Source organism: Temnothorax longispinosus, chromosome 11, assembly GCF_030848805.1.
Source record: "Temnothorax longispinosus isolate EJ_2023e chromosome 11, Tlon_JGU_v1, whole genome shotgun sequence".
NCBI classification, from domain to species: Eukaryota; Metazoa; Arthropoda; class Insecta; order Hymenoptera; family Formicidae; genus Temnothorax; species Temnothorax longispinosus.
This window is the reverse complement of record NC_092368.1, coordinates 17535708-17553188: the sequence shown is the minus strand read 5'-3', so window position 1 is coordinate 17553188 and position 17481 is coordinate 17535708. Positions and strand designations below refer to the sequence as shown.

The 17481-nt window shown below is 36.9% G+C and overlaps 4 protein-coding genes and 1 long non-coding RNA gene across 14 annotated transcripts in view; 2 read left to right on the top strand and 3 right to left on the bottom strand.

Moving 5' to 3' along the window:
• Positions 1 to 84: 84 nt before the first annotated feature.
• Positions 85 to 4866, top strand: LOC139821727 (probable ATP-dependent RNA helicase DDX23). 2 transcript variants are annotated; one of them, XM_071793007.1, is made up of 10 exons: positions 85 to 242; positions 582 to 1217; positions 1373 to 1705; positions 1835 to 2257; positions 2440 to 2566; positions 2675 to 2798; positions 3122 to 3237; positions 3494 to 3754; positions 3951 to 4125; positions 4350 to 4866. In XM_071793007.1, the coding sequence occupies exons 2-10, from the start codon at positions 640 to 642 to the stop codon at positions 4571 to 4573; spliced, it is 2361 nt and encodes a 786-aa protein (XP_071649108.1). In that variant the 5' UTR covers positions 85 to 242; positions 582 to 639; the 3' UTR covers positions 4574 to 4866. The 2 variants fall into 2 exon arrangements, with proteins under 2 accessions (XP_071649108.1, XP_071649107.1); XM_071793006.1 differs by having other exon boundaries at positions 86 to 242; positions 1370 to 1705.
• Positions 3239 to 3602, bottom strand: LOC139821744 (uncharacterized). Its single transcript, XR_011734324.1, has 2 exons — positions 3464 to 3602; positions 3239 to 3381 (listed from the first exon to the last, which is right to left on the bottom strand). It is a non-coding gene; the product is annotated as an uncharacterized lncRNA (long non-coding RNA).
• Positions 4804 to 10955, bottom strand: LOC139821731 (prostatic acid phosphatase). Of its 2 annotated transcripts, XM_071793013.1 has the most exons (8): positions 10833 to 10955; positions 9332 to 9535; positions 8311 to 8393; positions 6523 to 6621; positions 6209 to 6448; positions 5831 to 6016; positions 5366 to 5701; positions 4804 to 5072 (listed from the first exon to the last, which is right to left on the bottom strand). In XM_071793013.1, exons 2-8 carry the CDS (start codon positions 9384 to 9386, stop codon positions 4896 to 4898), a joined length of 1176 nt encoding a protein of 391 aa, XP_071649114.1. In that variant the 5' UTR covers positions 9387 to 9535; positions 10833 to 10955; the 3' UTR covers positions 4804 to 4895. The 2 variants fall into 2 exon arrangements, with proteins under 2 accessions (XP_071649114.1, XP_071649116.1); XM_071793015.1 differs by lacking the exon at positions 10833 to 10955 and having other exon boundaries at positions 9332 to 9622.
• A 171-nt stretch (positions 10956 to 11126) lies between these two features.
• Fest (wurstfest) lies at positions 11127 to 16589 on the top strand. Of its 2 annotated transcripts, XM_071793020.1 has the most exons (7): positions 11127 to 12580; positions 12961 to 13158; positions 13708 to 14007; positions 14333 to 14457; positions 14541 to 14658; positions 15266 to 15432; positions 15937 to 16589. In XM_071793020.1, exons 2-7 carry the CDS (start codon positions 12970 to 12972, stop codon positions 16160 to 16162), a joined length of 1125 nt encoding a protein of 374 aa, XP_071649121.1. In that variant the 5' UTR covers positions 11127 to 12580; positions 12961 to 12969; the 3' UTR covers positions 16163 to 16589. The 2 variants fall into 2 exon arrangements, with proteins under 2 accessions (XP_071649121.1, XP_071649120.1); XM_071793019.1 differs by having other exon boundaries at positions 11127 to 13158.
• The window catches only part of Pbp45 (proximal sequence element A Pbp45), a 4641-nt gene continuing 3740 nt past the window's right edge, over positions 16581 to 17481 (bottom strand). For 5 of the 7 annotated variants that reach the window (XM_071793025.1, XM_071793026.1, XM_071793023.1 and 2 more), the window contains one exon: positions 16581 to 17019. In XM_071793025.1, the coding sequence (XP_071649126.1) occupies positions 16905 to 17019 (115 nt within the window). In that variant the 3' untranslated portion in view covers positions 16581 to 16904. The remainder of the gene's footprint in view (positions 17020 to 17481) is intronic. The other 2 variants (XM_071793029.1, XM_071793030.1) reach the window with 2 other exon arrangements.

The following is a 17481-nucleotide window of genomic DNA, read 5'->3' as shown; positions in this document are numbered from 1 at the left end:
GCAGTAGTCAAGTGTTTTCGAACACAAATGGCCGCGTTCAGCAGATACAACTGTTGAGTTCGTCTTATCAACACTCTGCGTTGATTGGTTGGTTCTAAAAGTAAGAGCCAATCACGTTCGACTGCTACTCAGCGGCTTGGTCTGCTGAACGCGCCCAATGTTGACTGGAATCTGGAATATTCTGTACTGTCACGTGGTACTGTTGTAGCGTGCGTAATCTTTTACCAGAGCACTTACCATAGGTTTGTTTTTTATTTTTACTATTATAATTTTCCTTCTCACTTTCGCTAAATTTCAAGCAAATGTACTTATTTCACTTTACTTATTGAGAAAGAGAGAAAGAATGTGTGCATACACTGGCCCGCTATGAAACGCAGACCGTGTATGTATCTTTAAAAAGTGAGGTTATGTTCGTTTAGTTTACAAATCATAGTTTGGAGTAAGAAAAAAGATGCGCAAAGTTTTAAATGATAATACAAACTAACTGTTAAACCACTTTCTTTCTCTTTATATCAATTGACTTGCTGTAATGTTAGTGTATCGGTATGAGTTATTAATTTAACAAACGAAATTTTTCCTAGTGCTGCTTACCGCAATATTTCTTTCGTCTGCCTGAACTGAACTTATCTATTTACCCGAATGCCGCACGACAAGAAGATCACGCGGCGTAGCCGATCGCGCGATCGCGAGCGGGAACGCGAGCGCGATCGGGAGCGACGCGACCGTCGGCGCAGCAGGAGCCGGTCCAAGGATCGCAAGAAGGACAGGAAGCGGTCGAGATCGAGGGAACGGTCACGGGAGCGTGATAGATCGCGAGAGAGGGATCGCGAGCGCTCGAGGGAACGTCGGGACGGTAAGGACAGATCCAAGGATGAGAAGAAGCGCAAGGGTAGCCCGACGCTCGCCGAGGACGACTCGAGGAAGGATCTGAAGGGCGACGCTAAGAAAGAGGAAGAGGAAGCGGAGGAGAGAGCCAAGGCGGCGCTAAAGAAGGAGCCGTTGAGTCTGGAAGAGCTGTTGGCCAAGAAGAAGGCGGAGGAGGAGGCTCGAGCTAAACCGAAGTTTCTTAGCAAGGAGGAACGAACGGCCTTGGCGTTGGAGAAGCGCCAGCAGGAGGTACAAGCGATAAGGAGGCAACAGGAGGAAGAGCGCAAGTTGTTACCCCACAGTGATGTTAGCCACACTGGCAAGGAAAGGGAATGGGACGATAGAGACAGGTATCCAGAAGATTTAAAATTGTATGATATAATATATAAAATATATGATATAATATATAAAATATATTTTTTTAATACCAAGATAAGATAGTATAGAATTTATTTTTACAAACCGTTTGCTAGAATGTTAAAAAATATATATTTTTTATTAGTAGAAGGAGAGAAGCACAACGCTCGCGCGACGAAGATATTAAGGACAAGGATAAAGAGAAGGAAGTAGAGGCTATCAAGGAGCGGTATTTGGGTCTGGTGAAAAAGAAGCGTCGAGTCAGACGGTTGAACGATAGAAAATTTGTCTTCGATTGGGATACTTCAGAGGACACTTCTGTGGATTATAACAACATTTACAAGGAGAGACACCAAGTGCAATTTTTCGGCAGAGGCAACCTTGCGGGCATCGATATTAAAGCACAAAAACGGGATCAGAGCAAGTTTTATGGTGAATTGTTAGAGAAGAGACGCACCGAGGCTGAGAAGGAGCAAGAGAAGTGAGTCTTGGTATCAATAGAAATTCTTGGTTAAATTGAAGTCAAATTCAATCAATTTTATGTTATATTATTATCACTACTAATTATGAGAACTGTTTACTATAAATTATGTATTTTTGTAATTTCAAGAATGAGGTTGAAGAAAGTGAAACGGAAGGAGGAGAAGCAAAAGTGGGATGACCGACACTGGTCCGAAAAGGCCTTGAACGAGATGACTGAACGTGACTGGCGTATCTTCAGAGAGGACTATAATATCACGATAAAAGGTGGTCGCATTCCCGACCCAATCCGCTCTTGGAAAGAGTCTGGCTTCCCAAAGGAGATCCTAGATATCATTGACAAAGTTGGTTACAAAGATCTCACGCCCATTCAGCGACAGGCTATTCCTATCGGCCTGCAGAATCGTGATATCATCGGCGTTGCTGAAACTGGCTCCGGAAAAACTCTAGCCTTCTTGATTCCTTTGCTTTTGTGGATCACTAGCTTGCCAAAAATCGAAAGACTCGAGGAAGCGGACCAAGGACCTTACAGTATCATCTTGGCACCCACTCGGTACCGATTGTTTCTCTAGTTCTAACATTGTTTTCTTTTTAGTTACGTAAAATGTATTTATTTTTTAAAATTGCAAGTAACATATTTAGTCTGCTAATATTAATGAATCGATTAATCACCTAAATTTTATGAGGTACATCTTGATTCATATAAGTAAATATTTCCTTGTGTTTACTTTACAGTGAGTTGGCGCAACAAATAGAAGAAGAGACCAACAAATTCGGTCAACCGTTGGGCATCCGAACTGTTGTGGTCGTAGGTGGTCTGTCGAGGGAGGAGCAAGGTTTTAGATTACGAATGGGTTGTGAGGTAATTTTTGCAATGTATTATTATTATTATTATCGATTTCTGTAAACCGTGAAATCGATTAATTTGCAACTCTAAAGTATTCAATTAAAAACACCTTTCTTTTTTTAGATCGTTATTGCTACACCTGGTCGATTAATAGACGTTTTAGAAAATCGATATCTCGTGTTGAATCAGTGTACTTATATCGTACTGGACGAAGCCGACAGGATGATAGACATGGGTTTTGAACCAGGTACGCCAAGCATTTATAATTTGGGGGATATATGCCCGCCTAACCCATCTTTGGTAGGGGCACACGCGGCCACCACAATAATAAATTGCTAATGTTCTACAATTAAAAAAATTGAAATTTGCCTATTCGACTCATTAATATTTTTCTGTCTTCCAATTTGACCAGACGTAATATTTTCTTGTCATTTTTGTAATTAATTACAAGTAACATTGTTTTACGAGTATTGTATTAATTGGACAGATTTTACGTTAATATTTTTTATAAAAAGATTAAATATTTTATTATACAATTATATGTAATTAAAAAGACGGTAATTCTTTTAGACGTTCAAAAAATTCTGGAGTATATGCCTGTGACAAATTTGAAGCCGGATAATGAGGACGCAGAAAATGAGGAGAAACTTTTAGCCAACTACAATACAAAGAAGAAATACAGACAGGTACAAAGAATTTTTAAGTTTATTACATTTGTTCATTTTATGTTTAGTTCTTGCTCTCTAAATAATTGTTGGGCTATGTGAATGAAAGCGATTCGCAATCAAGTAACTCAGTATTTTGAATCTGGTGTTGTCCAAGACAGTTGTCTTAAAAAAAAAGCATCTTGTCATTTGCATTTTTACATTTGCTAGGAATGAAAAAGCGATAAAATTTATATGATTAATTTACCGATGATCAATGATCATTTTTCGCTTCTAGACGGTGATGTTTACCGCCACGATGCCACCGGCTGTGGAACGACTTGCTAGGACTTACCTGAGGAGGCCGGCGGTAGTGTATATCGGCAGCGTCGGTAAGCCGACAGAACGCACCGAACAGATAGTCCACATAATGGGTGAAGCTGACAAGCGAAAGAAACTTATGGAGATACTCAGCAGAGGTGTCGAGCCGCCTGTCATCATATTCGTCAATCAAAAGAAGGGCGCGGACGTCTTAGCGAGAGGCTTGGAAAAATTAGGAGTACGTAACTTAAATTTGAAAGTGATAAATACGATCGTTTATGAATTCACTGCGATTGCGACGGATTTTATTCCAATTTGTAGCATTCGGTTTCTCAAATTTCCGAAATCTACCATTAAGAGATCATTTGGGACTAGAGTGTTGAAACTGCGAAACGAAATATTCTAACATACCTTTTTGCTTCGTTCTGTTTTAGTACAACGCTTGTACTCTACACGGTGGCAAAGGCCAGGAACAGCGAGAGTACGCTCTGGCATCTCTTAAGGGCGGAAGCAAAGACATTCTGGTGGCCACTGACGTTGCAGGTCGAGGTATCGACATCAAGGATGTATCGATGGTCATTAACTATGACATGGCTAAGACTATTGAGGGTAAGTTACTTGAGAGACGTCTTCTTTATCTTTCCTTCAAATAATCACTAATATCGGGATCGCTAAGGCTTTTAATTTCTCCGTCAAGAATGAATCAAAACCAAGTATAATCTATTTTTAAAGATCGCTTGCAAAGATTTATATTTCCTCAATGAGGATGAAATCTTTCTCAACTGGTGATTAGCTATGATTTAGTCATTTGGATTTTCATTTATCCATTACAGATTACACACATAGGATTGGTCGAACTGGTCGCGCCGGCAAAGCTGGTCTCGCCATTTCCTTCTGCACGAAAGATGACAGCCACCTGTTTTATGATCTTAAGCAAACGATCCTCTCTAGTCCAATATCAACCTGCCCGCCGGAATTGCTTAATCATCCAGATGCTCAACACAAGCCTGGAACGGTGGTTACGAAGAAGCGACGGGAAGAGAAGATCTTTGCCTAATCTTTCTTCGTGGCGGGCGCTTTGCGGACTCTTGCAATCAGGACGGAATATCAAAGACCCAGTATTGCCAGGGATATAAAGCATTCTGTGCATGTGTGTAGATTATAAATAGAGAAATCTCTAATTATGAAGATTCAAGAATACAGAAGAGGAGAATTCAAGGATTCGACTTGTACTTCTTGATAAGCTAGTAATAAATTGGATCCCCAAAAATGGAAACAAGATAAAAGTTGATGTCAATGATGTAAATAATTATTTACAGTGTGTATACAATAAAGTTACTTGAACTATAATGTGACCAGTGATGTGAAAGTTTCTATAATTATGGAGGTGGCGGAGGTGGAGTTGTATAATTACTGTCGACCTTGCACTCCTCCTCCCAGTTATCTGGTATCATCGGCTTCAGGATCTCCACGAACTTGTCAAGCGGACATACGACAGTGCATCCAGGTATTGTCATCGGATATGGTTCGTGAACTGTCGTATTTCTTAAAAACACCTGTAGCAAGGATATTTTCGTTGTTCAATAATGCTGAGAATTATTTATTAACATCAAATCACTGAAATTCGAGATACTATCAGAAAACTCACAGATATCGCTAAAACTTTCAACACAGAGCTCATTTTTCGTTACCATTATATCTGTTTAAAAAACTAGCAATGTCTAAAAAAAACTTAAATCAAAAACTTCAATTAAGATTTAATACTTTCAGGTCCTCCCGATTTTGAATAACATCCGAAGTGTTTTTTGAAAATTCTGACTGAAATTGCTTGTAGAAAATTAATACTTGCCTGAACGTTCCATTCGCCCTCGTCCTCGTGCAGCTCTATCATCGTCATGATGTTATAATGAGGTATTTGATTGAACCAAATGCGCATTGTATCCAACAAAGTGACGATAGTGCTGTCGTGACCGATATACATAAACATTTTTCTCCTCTTAGGCCGTTGAGTGCCTTCCTTTCTCGCCAGCATCTCGTCGGTGATTTTCTTCAGCATGGGACCACCCTTCAGTCTGCGGAATTCATCGTTGTATGTGTTAAGCTGTAGCTCGAACAGGGCCAAGGGTATTAATTTATCGGGATAGTAGTCCTTCATCCACTCTGGCAAGGCCAAGCCCATTTGCTCCTTTAACGACAATTCGGACAATTAAAAGTTGAATTCTTTGATCGAAGAGCTGGGTACTACACCTACGCGGCATTAGTCATTTCATAGCGCTGGCAGATTAATCGCTTTAAAAAGCATTGAATAAACTACCTCAGCTGATAACGTGGCATAAAGCGAACTGACATCGTCGACATTCGTGATTGGCATGCCTGTGAAGTTCGAGAGCTCCGCGAACAATTGCTTATTGTCCTCGTGCACCTTCCGGACTTCCGGCAAGTCGTTCGCTGATGAGCGCAGTTGTGTGTACCTCGGACACGTGTTCCACACTAACATAAGCTGGAAGATTTATGCACTGTTTATAACAATAGTTCGACAAGAGAGGCTTTCGCGGTCCATTGTTTCGACTATATCAGCTTGTGATATCACAGAAGCGATCGTCACACGATTTATACCCGCTGTATGCATTGATATATATATGTTAAGAAGTATTAAGAAGAATCGGTTTGTCCGGCCAAATATTTGCTTTACCGTGTCGTCTTGACGTTCCTGATAGAACAGTGTGACTGGTTGCCAAGGTAGATTAGGTTTGAACGTCTGGCTCTCGCTGGGTTTCCACAAAGCAGCGGCCTCCACCATGCCCGACATTTTCGTACGATCCACAGCAGTAGACTGCAGATAGAATACGTCGGGATCATACATTGAGCCTAGGAAGCTATCGTAACGCTTCCGCAGGAACGATCCTTGATCGTACTGGTTCTTCCTTCCTTTCTGGTAATCAATTGCAGTTAAGTCCGATCCGTAAGACAGATTCTTTTGAAAAACAGGAAGCAGAATATATTTACATTTGTCAGCTGACCCCAACCGTAGGGTTCCAAACTATCGTTGATGTGGGGATCGTTTGGATAGGTATCCACAGGTGCCCTCTCTCCATGTCTTATTACCTAAAAACAGGAAGATCTCACATATCACGCGACATTAATTTTGTAGCAATGATAATGATCGATTTAGTCATCCCCACAAAGGATACCCAATAACTTTTGACTTTGGAGAATTCTGAGCTGTTTGATTACGCGGTGAGCTTTAATGATTGTGATCACATTTAATAAAAGTCAATAAAATAAGAAATATGTTCAATAGATAGCAGATCTCGTTTGGTCAAGTGATTGGTAAAAAGATCTGGGTTATCATTTTTTTTTTTTTTTATAAAACTGCAACGAAGAGGATACATACAGAGAATTGTTATCCTTTGATAAAGTTAATCCCAGCGCAAATACAATTTATCTGCTCATCCGACTTTTATGAGCGAAGTCATTGATTTTGAAGAGAATGACTATGAGGCGGCATGAATTGATGAGACGCGATGGGATGCTTGAATCTTGTTTAAATCTCTTTTCTTTGCCTGCTAAAAATACATAAATTTCATTTATTATCGATTAATTGAAAGAAGTAAGTTAAGAAAAAAAATTATAAAAATTGAATTAAATAAAAGAACACAGCTTCATCGTAAATTATTAGAATGGCTCGACATAATTTGTTTTTGATGCATGAGAATATTGCTTGTATTAATGTAAAATGATTTTAATGATCGAGATAAAACTGCAATTATACTAATTACTAATTACGAATAATGATTTTATTAAATGACGAATTAAATGAAAATCGAAACCGGGGTCAAATGCTTTCAAAAATAAACAAGAGAAATACAGGCAAATGAGAGCCGAAGCGCCGTTTGAAAGGCGACAATTATATAAATGTATGTAAACTCCGAAGACACACGTACATACGTTTCGGTCTTTCGTTTGGACATGCAATAACGACACGTGACTTGTACATAATATAGTAAACAAAATGATAATTTGCGCTCCAGCGACTTAATTTCTACGTGGCGACTGTCAGGTAATACTGCTTGTTTTTTATTTCTGATTGATCTTTATTCAGATTTTGAAATGTTTTCCTTTTTCTTAAATAAGGCAACAGTCGCCCCGGGAAATTGCATCGTCCCTCTTTGACGAATTGCCACGACGTACTGTCGACCAACGGATTTTTGCAATGCCGACCCTACGGAAATGACACCGTGGTTGGAATTGCGACTTTTTATTGTTTGACGATGGCGTAACTGCATGTTTGTTAATTTTTGTTTCCGCGTCACTGAAGAAGGTCCAAACGAAGGACCGAAACGTATATATATGTGTGTCTTCGAAGTTTAAATACATTTATATAATTGTCCGTCTTTTAACCGGCACTTCGGCTCTCATTTGCCTGTATTTCTCTTGTTTGTTTATGCGAGAGCTTTAACCTTTTATATGCTTTCAAAAATGATCGAAAATGTATGTCCTATGAACAAAATTATTCATTTTTTAAATTTGTTATTTTGATATTTAATACCATTTTTATTTGTAGTCTTTGTTTATTATTTGTTACTACAATTTCATAACCATCTACTGAATTAATAAAGATTAATAAAAAACTATGTAATGTTCCAGAATTATATCGTGCTTGTTTATATGAAATTGGAACTTTTTAAAATTATTTCTCTAAAATGTAAAGTTTTAGAACTTGAGAAAGCGTAAAAGTTGCTATAATATTAATGAAACTTTTGTTATCTAATTCTAATATATATACGTATATACCACTATGACTAATCGCAAAGTATTCTTCTTAGTTTTGTGATATGCCTCTTCCGTATCCGTAACTTTGGAGAGCAAAGGTAATCCTAAAATTTAAAAATAGCATTTTTACTTTATATTTGTACAAAGGATGCGCTATTTTATTTTAAGCAATCCAATCAAATATCTCGAAAATTGAGCCAGGCAAAGAAAAAGAAAGCATATATGCATGGATATTATATACTGTGCGTGCCAAAAGTTCCGAAACGGCCAATTATTTCAGAAAATATATTGGTTTATCGGAAAAGTGTTTCAGATAAAAGTTAGAGGGTTCAAAGCCCTACTGGGCCCAACACAGGCCTCGGACTTGAAATATAATAAGATCGTTTATTGACTCCCTTTGAACCTTCCAAAACTTTTATCTGAAACATTTTTTCAATAAACCAATACTTTCTGAAATAATTGGTCGTTCCGGAACTTTTGGTACGCACGGTATAAAGAATTTTAGAAGAGATGTAAACTTTCTGAACTTTTCTAAAGTATTTCTGAAAAATGTTCTAATTCAATAGTATACAAAATGAACAATTTTTTTTTTAAGTATAAAGTTTATATAAAAATTATGTAAAGAAAATTTTTCTAGGAAAAGATTTGGAAACAAAGAATTTTTAATTTAAATTATAATGCTTCAAATACATGTGTCAAAAAGTGTGAGAATCCAGTTTTTCTCAGGTATGTATTTTATATCTTTATACTAGAATAGATTATAAGCAATTTCTACATCTGATAAAAAAAAAAAAAGAAAAAACACGGAAACTCACTTCCTGCATATCTGAAAGATCGCAAATGAGAAAGAGGGACGCATTTACGTTTATATTAAATTACATTTATCTCTTTATGTGCTTAATAATAGGCCATATCATTGACAAACGTCCACATTCGTAGGATCTTTTTTTTACAGTTCAGCATAGAGTGAGGTGAATTCGAAAGGAGAGGAACTTCGACAGGAAGAGAGACAAAGAGAGAGAGAGAGAAAGAATTGATTTACCTAACGTCAGCGTGAGTAGCGCGAAAAGAGGAAGAGCTGTCGCCGAGGGGATCATGCCGAATTAATCGCGGACCAGAAGGGCTGAGTGGTCCACAAATAAACCTGCAAGAGAGGACCGTGAAGCACATGCGAACGTGTGCGATCGTGTACTGGGAGAGATCCGTGACACGTGCGCGTAGATAAAGTCAGGCATCCCCTCTCTCTCTGCGGAAAAAGCAATTCGCTTTTAGAGCTTGTAATCTGTAGACAATTAATTGTCAACGTCTTATTATCAATTCACCGAATCAATGAGTTGCATATTCAACGAAATCATAGATATTCCGTTTTCTTTTTTTTTTCTTTTCTTCTCCTGTGAATATTCCGATTGTTTTATTAATTCCCCGTTGTTGTCATATTGCGTAAGCGTAAAATTATGTAATAATATACTCGCGCAAGTAAAGTATCGTGCTAGAGCTTACGAAAGTAAGAATTATCACAAAGTTGGATCATGATGAATTCTTGAAGATATTCCTTAATTCCTTAGATCTGAACTCGAAATATTTAACAATTTATACGTCGATCTATTGAAAATTCGTACCATATGTTAAATATTATTAAATTTTAAATATTATAAATTACTTTAAATTATAAATATATTATAATATAATCTTGTACTATATAATGACATTTACAATTTTCACAATATTCACAGCTATCCAAAACATTAAACCTTTTTAATTCGATATTATTCCTATTGATATAATATTCCTTATTTCTTATTATTTATTCTCAATTAATCCTACGATTTAAGTTACGATCATGCACAAACAAACCAATTTCTGCTATTTTCTTTTTAATCAATATGAAATGAAATGAGCGTAATCACGTACGTAATACGTGCGTGAGTAACATTTTTAAAAGAATTCTTGCAACGTAAAGAAAATATTATCTTGGTTTTATTTTCTTAGGTTTATCGTACGCGTGGAGCTAAAAGAAATTACGATGATACGAGATCTTCAAAATTAACTTTTCTTGAGATAATTAACTAATATGTCAATTAATTAGATAGAAAATTTATACAGATTACAGTACGATTTTTTAATTATAAATCCAACTATATAATATATAATACATAAATGTATCAAAAAATATATTTCTTATTATGTTATGTATTATATGTATATTTATAAATTATATATATGATGTGTACTTAAAAAAAATTGTAAATTGAAAAATTAAAAATTATATATATAAATATAAGTATATATCTATATTTAGAATTTATATTAACAATATGTTAGAAATTTGTATCACAATCATGTCGAGAATTTGCATTGGATTTACTATAATCTATGTATTGTGACAAAGATAAGAAATGTATCATAATCATATTCTAACTTTTGCAATATTTTTGCATTCCATATTTTTGCGCATATGCACAAAAATCTTGTGCTGTTAAAAAAAAAAGCTCACCCGTTAATGCGCAACATGATAACAAGTTGATAATAATAACAAAACGTACGTGGACAAAACACAGAAGGTTGAAAAAGAATTTGCAAAATGTTTAATGTTTTTGCTGAAGACTCGTCGACTTGCTGACTCGACGAACGACTTTACAATGAAGTGACTACGTCGAATATACGAGACAATATAATTGAATAGATATACAACTCTGAAAAACGAGGTGCTTTTTCGCTAAGAATGGAAATTTTTAACTATGCGTTTAGCGCACGTTAATGTCCTTGCGTGATAACTTGGCAGCAGTGGCCGGTAAAACATTGCACTTTTCATACTAAGTGAGTCACGACCATTTATGATAACAATCAAGTAAATATAGGAAATGTGCCAATTATATACGGTCGGACTGGATCTTTTGTAATAGTAATAATATTATTCGCGTGAATTTATGTACATTTTTTCACTTTAGCAAACTACGCGCCGATGTCGGTCTTGAAACGCAATCTCAAGCTATAGAATAGTACAATCACAATTAAATTGATAAACAATTTAATTACATTAATACAAATCTTTAGAGTATAGGAAATATAGGATACGGAAAATAACGGGATATGGAAAATACAGGATATGTTGCGAAAAATAATACCCCAGGAAATTTCAATTGTCAAAAGAAATTAAGAAAGCTACTCAAGTGACATATCTGATATGACGAAAAGGACGAAACCATTTAAACTTATTTGAAAGTGTCAAGGCAAGCACAAGTAATAATGCATGTGTTATGTGAAATGCACAAGATATATGAGTGCAAGTATATGAAGAACCAAGAGAAGACACTTGGTTTCTATCAATCTCTCTTAGATTCAGATAGAAAGTTTAAGTTAAACAAAAATTGCTGGTTAGTCGGTAGGTATGTAAAATAACGTTTTATCCCTTTTTTATTTCCCTATTTTTTCCAGATGATTCTCCTAAAGTTATCACTTCCTGTGCTGATTTTTCTGCCGTTTTTCCGCTTAATTAAAATTATATTAATCCTTTCTGTGTGCTTATCATAATTAATTATGTGGACAATTAAGCCTTGAATAATGATAGCCTTGAATAAACTGTTATCCTCGGGTCGAGTCGTTGCTATGATTTTCCATGCATCAATTTATGAAAATGCATGCTTCAATTTGCATATCAATGAGTTTCAAGAAAGAACTCAAAATTACTTATGCAAATGATCGATAATCGATCACGATAATCACGATAATTAGGAGTTGTTTTATGTAAGGATTTATCAATTGACGTGCAAGAGAGCTCTGGTAAGACAGGATATAAGTATAGTCTTGCGTTCTCTCAATGCCCAAATCGACAATATGCGCGAAGATTCGATCGTCAAGTTGCAAGATCGGAATCTCGCACAATTCTGAAAATTACTCTTCGGTCGGAAGAGTGATTATTTTATCTTTTATTTAACGTTTTTATCCTTTCCTCTCTTCATCGCGCGAGCGGAGACCCACGTCGGCCATGGAAGCTTCGGGGTCTGTCGTGAACAGATCATCGGCTGTTCTTCCGATGAATTGCCAGGGCGACCGAGATGCTCGCTTGTCAGCGCGGCGTCAATCCGCCCGTGCTGAATTTCGTGCTTGACTTGAAGCTTACGCGGCGCTGAGACGCGGTCTAACCGTCCCCGAGGAATCCGAAATCGCTTCAATCGTGGATCACGCAAGCGAGGCCGGCCAGGCGGCGGTCACCAAGCACCGGAAGTCCCGGCGCAAGAAGTCGAAGAACGCTGCCGCTGCGGCCGCCGCCGCTGCCGCTGGCGACTCCAAAGTGTGTTTCTTCGCTTTCACTCGCGGTTGTTCCTCCTCTTGCGTTTCTTACCATTTATAAATTTCACTCGCAATCTGTTGTAATATAATCGTACGATCTTTTTCTTTTTCTTTTGATTGTAACAATCTGACTTCCCGAAAAACTAAAATTTCTCGATTGTTAAATCGGAGGAGAGAGAGAGAGAGAAGAGCTCGCGAGATCATTTAATAGACGATCAGGAATTTGAATCGAGATTTTAAAATTATGACGAAATTCCGAGAGTCCAAGAATTCCAAAATTTAATCTTTTCCAGAAAAAAAAGTTTTTTTTTTAAGACAACGTCGTGTGCCATTTTCCATCCAAATAAAATTAAATGAGTGTCGATTTGCATGTCTTTTGAGGCGAAGGAAATGGCGAATACCTGCACCGAGTTCCGGAAGGAGATACATAAGTCCTTCGTCATGCCGACGATGCAGACAACGCCGTCATACTCCGTGACAACGATACAAAATCAGACGAACTCGACGACGGCCATGCGACCTCGATCCCTTTACACGGCGCACAATTATCATCCTCAACCCGAGGATTCCAATTTTCAAGTACGCGCCCAATATCCTTGAGCTTCGTCCTTCGTCTTAATCTCTCTTATGTTTACTGTGAGCGTAGGACGCGCGTGGTTTTACAATGAGACTTCCGTCAGTAGAAATTAACAAAGATCATCAAAAAATAGATATAAAGTAAATTTAGAAAAATTTAGGTCGTATACTTTAGAAAGATAATTGAAGATTAATTGAAGTAAAACTGACGAGACACGCAAACTTATCCTTTCCCAAAAAAAAAAAAAAAATACTACAAAATTTTTTGCAAAAATCTGTTTTATATGTTCTACAATCACTCGTTGCATACAAGATTACTTAGAATTCGACACGTAGCAATAAGAATTCTGCTATTACAGTTAACGCGCTAAGATAAGATAAGATTGTAATAAAGGAAAAGAAGCAAAAGAAGACTCTTTGGAAAACTTCTGGGACATTGAAAGCACGTTTGCCCACAGGCCATTGTAGAAATCTTAAAATATAACGTATAGAAATTTCTTATCGTGACCTCGTGTCCTCGATGATTAAGCTCTCCTTCCGGCGACCTTACAGCGATACAACGAGCTGTCCAAGTACTTCGAGCCCCCGGCCGAACAATGGAGCGGTCTGGGCGGAGCAACCGCGTACTCGGGATCGGCGGCGATCTGGCGGCAGGCTAGGAAGTCGATCGGCGGGCCTTATTACGCGGCCGAAGAAGCCTCCATCTACGCGGAGAACTGGCGAGAACACGACGCCGACGTCGGTGTCGGCGGCGCCGTCGCCACCCCCCATGGTACCATATCGTTGAGGCTGCACAACAGGATACGCGTGGACATGACCATCGACCGCGCCGTCAGGGTCATCAACTTCAAGGTGGCTCTCCCTATAAAAACATTTTCCCGTATATTTATACTCGCGATATTATTTAATAATAAAATGAAAAATTTGAATAAAAATACATTAAAAATTAGGTATAAAATATTTAATAAAATACTTAAAATTATACTAAAAATGAGAGATATACCATTAATAACAAAGAGCAATAAATTTTTAATTGAGGAATTATAGTGTTAAAAAGATTTCTCTCTACAGAGAAATCTTACGTAAAATCGTGAGATGAAGGATTTAGTCAAATCCAGATTGAAGCCAGATCTATCAAGATCTATCTAGTCGAAACCAGTCTTGTTTCCTATTACAGAATAACATTGTCCTGTCGTTGAGCGGCTCCGGAGCAGCTGCTGCCTTGCTGCATCCCAACGGCAGAATATATCAGTACGGTTCCCGAGTGGAGATCGTCGCCCACGACACGCACGGCAATAACAAGTGGGTCGCCAAATTTTATCGCTGAATTTATAAGCAATCGCTAATTAATTCTTGATTAATTAATCCTCGGCATGTTCTGTCAGATACGCGAAGATGTGGTACAAGGGAGTCAGTTTCACGTCGGAGCAATGCGCCCTTGTTTACCTCGTGGACACAGCTGGGACCAGGACGACGACGGATTCCTTCTCGGACATGAGCCAGGTAGAACGAGCGGCAGAATAAAGCGGAGATTTATTTTACGCCGCTGAACTGATCGGCTCGAGATCTCCACTTCCAATTTAAATCGCGTATAAATTATTTCGATTCCTGGATCTTCAGATTTAAGTCCATTTTCTTTCAAATTATTCTTTTCTCTGATATTTTAAGCAATCTAGTTTCTTGGCCTTTCTCTCCGATTATACAGACCTCGAACATTTCTCAGATAAGGTCTCGAATCGACAATCTTACGTTATTCCTTACAATTGAAAATTAATCTTTTTAGTTAAAAATGATTTATTGTATTATTTCTCTTGAAACATAATCTGCTTCTTATGAATATTCTTCATGGGAAATTAGTTTCAATTTTCATAAGAAAAATCATTACACATATAAAGCATATTGCAAAACTAAATTTTTCCTCTTATAAATATCGCTACATTTATTAATTCATTGTCTCATGGCCGATTCATATTTAATGATCGAGACAGATAATTTTAAATTATTATCTCGAATACTTTATGCAAGATTATAAATGAGATTATAAAAGAAAAAAACATGATTGATGAAGAACGTAGTAAACTTTTTGCAATTCCTTACGAATAACTCGTAGGACTTTTCGTTGAGTGTCTTTTATTCGGGCTCTCGTCACGGACCGGCGTGTCTGCAGGAAGTCGCGGCGCATCTCAGTACAGCTCAATACTGGCAAACCGACGAGGGTGTTGAAAATTGGATTATTAACAACGTCAGAGTATCCCAGACTCCCGATGGCCTTGTCAGGTATCAACTAAAGCCTAACTCACGTGAATCTAAATCAGAAATTCAAGCATAAAAAAATCAGGAAGAGGTCCGATTAAAAAGTTAAAATAAAAGTTACAGACTTAATCAAAACAACGAATTTTACTTCCATCCCATTATAGTGTAATTAAAAACAGAAAAACTATAATATTTCCTACATAACGTTAGATAATTTATTTCTATTATTTTATCCTAAAATTATCTATACATGTGAATTGTAGGCTCTCTTGATATTAAATTGAACTTTAATTTTAGATCAATGTAATTGAAACGAATTTTCTCAAAACAAAAAAAAAATAATACATAATACATGTGTACAACTGGGTGAAATATTATAGTTTCTCTATGTTGAACAGATTATGCATCAAAGAGCAATTGTTTGTTATATCTTAATATCTTCTAAAGTTATTTTTAATCTTTATTTTCTAAAATTATTTTTAATTTTTAATATTCTTAATCCATTCCTCTTTTTCCATCGTACAACAGGATTGCACGAAATAGCAATAAGTATCAACTACGTACATCACCCAGTAATGGGACGGCTTCATTGACGACGCCCTTCCTGCACTGTACCGCGTCCTTGGGACAAACGTCCCATCTGTTTGTACGTCGTGGCGAGCGTCGCATGCATTACGACGGCACCAGCTTCATTGTGAGAAACGCGGGTCACAGCGCTGGATTCGACGATAATAATCAGTTGAAGGTCTATTAAGAGTTCAAGAGTTTGCGAATCTTCTCGCTTATGGTTTATCTGCGAAAGAGCATCGACGAACATGGCCAGCTTCGACTGCCAAACGGGCCTGAGCACGACCTGGTGTGCCGTGACGCTCTAAATGTATGACGAAAGTTAAACGAGATCATCTTTCATCGAGGTCTTAAACGAGAGCGAACTAGACCATTACATCGAACATTTTAATCATCTCCGCGCTTCTACGTTCAGAGATTTACTCTCAAATCTCATTTTACTAGAGTTTAGTAATTTAATTAAATTGTCTTGTCAATTCGATATGCTGGTTCGATCCAGCAAAATGTTCAATAAATGATTCAATCGAGCATTTTATTATGCAAAATTAATATTCAATTATTATAATCGTCGTGATGTATGCCTTATACATTAAAAAATGTCTCAATATACGAAAAATATATATATTTATTTTCTGGTACACATATTAACATTCATACTAATATTTGTATCATGATATTGCTTTATTTTCTTTGGTTACCTGTGTCGCGTCTTGGGAAAAAAAATGTTACGAAGTCATCGCAAAGTTTCATTATGCCTGCAAGAGTTCACAGTTCCAAGCAGATGTTCAGTCTTTGTGATTCTACAGTGTAAATTATGGACTAAAGAGAAGTCCATAATTTTAAAATCTTATCTACACTTTGAATCGGTACTTGAATTAATTCTTACTTTATTTCCTATGACTTTTTTATAAAGTAACGCTGAGTATTCTTCACACCTCTTCTTCTACCTCCACCTCTGACTCTTCTTCTTCTTCTTCTGACTGTAGTCCTTTCTCAAATGCTCGGCCTAACTTAGACAGGACCTGTTTCTTGCGAAACCGCATGCTGCAAAGAAATCATTTTATGTGTACGATAAAAATCTTGGTACCTCTTTGAAATAAAATTACAAAGAAGCGTTTATTTATACAATTATACATATTTCAGATCGTTAAGTATAAAGCATGGTTTTTATGAGTAATTCGAGAAAGAGTAAAAAAAAATCAAGTAGTAAATAGACGTAAGATTATGATAATATAATAGAAAGAGTAATTTTTACATTCGACAAAAATCGTATTTTATCGTAGAAGGGATATAATTATTCTAAAAGTCTTAATTTCCTCAAAGACATTTTTTTCAGAAACTTTGTGCAAGTTCTTTAAAAAAAAATTGAGTCTTTATTTTTCTCTCACTTTTATTCTATATTCTTGACTCATCTTTTCATATGGAATCGTCATTACTTTTGTAATCTTGTATCACTTATCGACGTATTGCATGCACGTATTCTATCTATAAGTTAATAAGTTATTT

Excerpts from the sequence above, each read along its gene's own strand:
- LOC139821727 (XM_071793006.1), top strand. The coding sequence starts at position 640 with ATGCCGCACGACAAGAAGATCACGCGGCGTAGCCGATCGCGCGATCGC. Across the intron at positions 3,755-3,950 it reads GAGGCTTGGAAAAATTAGGA|TACAACGCTTGTACTCTACA; the intron begins GTACGTAACTTA and ends GTTCTGTTTTAG. Across the intron at positions 4,126-4,349 it reads CATGGCTAAGACTATTGAGG|ATTACACACATAGGATTGGT; the intron begins GTAAGTTACTTG and ends TATCCATTACAG.
- LOC139821731 (XM_071793013.1), bottom strand. The coding sequence starts at position 9,386 with ATGATCCCCTCGGCGACAGCTCTTCCTCTTTTCGCGCTACTCACGCTG. Across the intron at positions 6,622-8,310 it reads CTTTGCGATTAGTCATAGTG|GTAATAAGACATGGAGAGAG; the intron begins GTATATACGTAT and ends TCCTGTTTTTAG. Across the intron at positions 6,449-6,522 it reads GTTGGGGTCAGCTGACAAAT|AAAGGAAGGAAGAACCAGTA; the intron begins GTAAATATATTC and ends ATTGATTACCAG.
- Fest (XM_071793019.1), top strand. The coding sequence starts at position 12,949 with ATGTCTTTTGAGGCGAAGGAAATGGCGAATACCTGCACCGAGTTCCGG. Across the intron at positions 13,159-13,707 it reads CCGAGGATTCCAATTTTCAA|CGATACAACGAGCTGTCCAA; the intron begins GTACGCGCCCAA and ends GCGACCTTACAG. Across the intron at positions 14,458-14,540 it reads GACACGCACGGCAATAACAA|ATACGCGAAGATGTGGTACA; the intron begins GTGGGTCGCCAA and ends ATGTTCTGTCAG.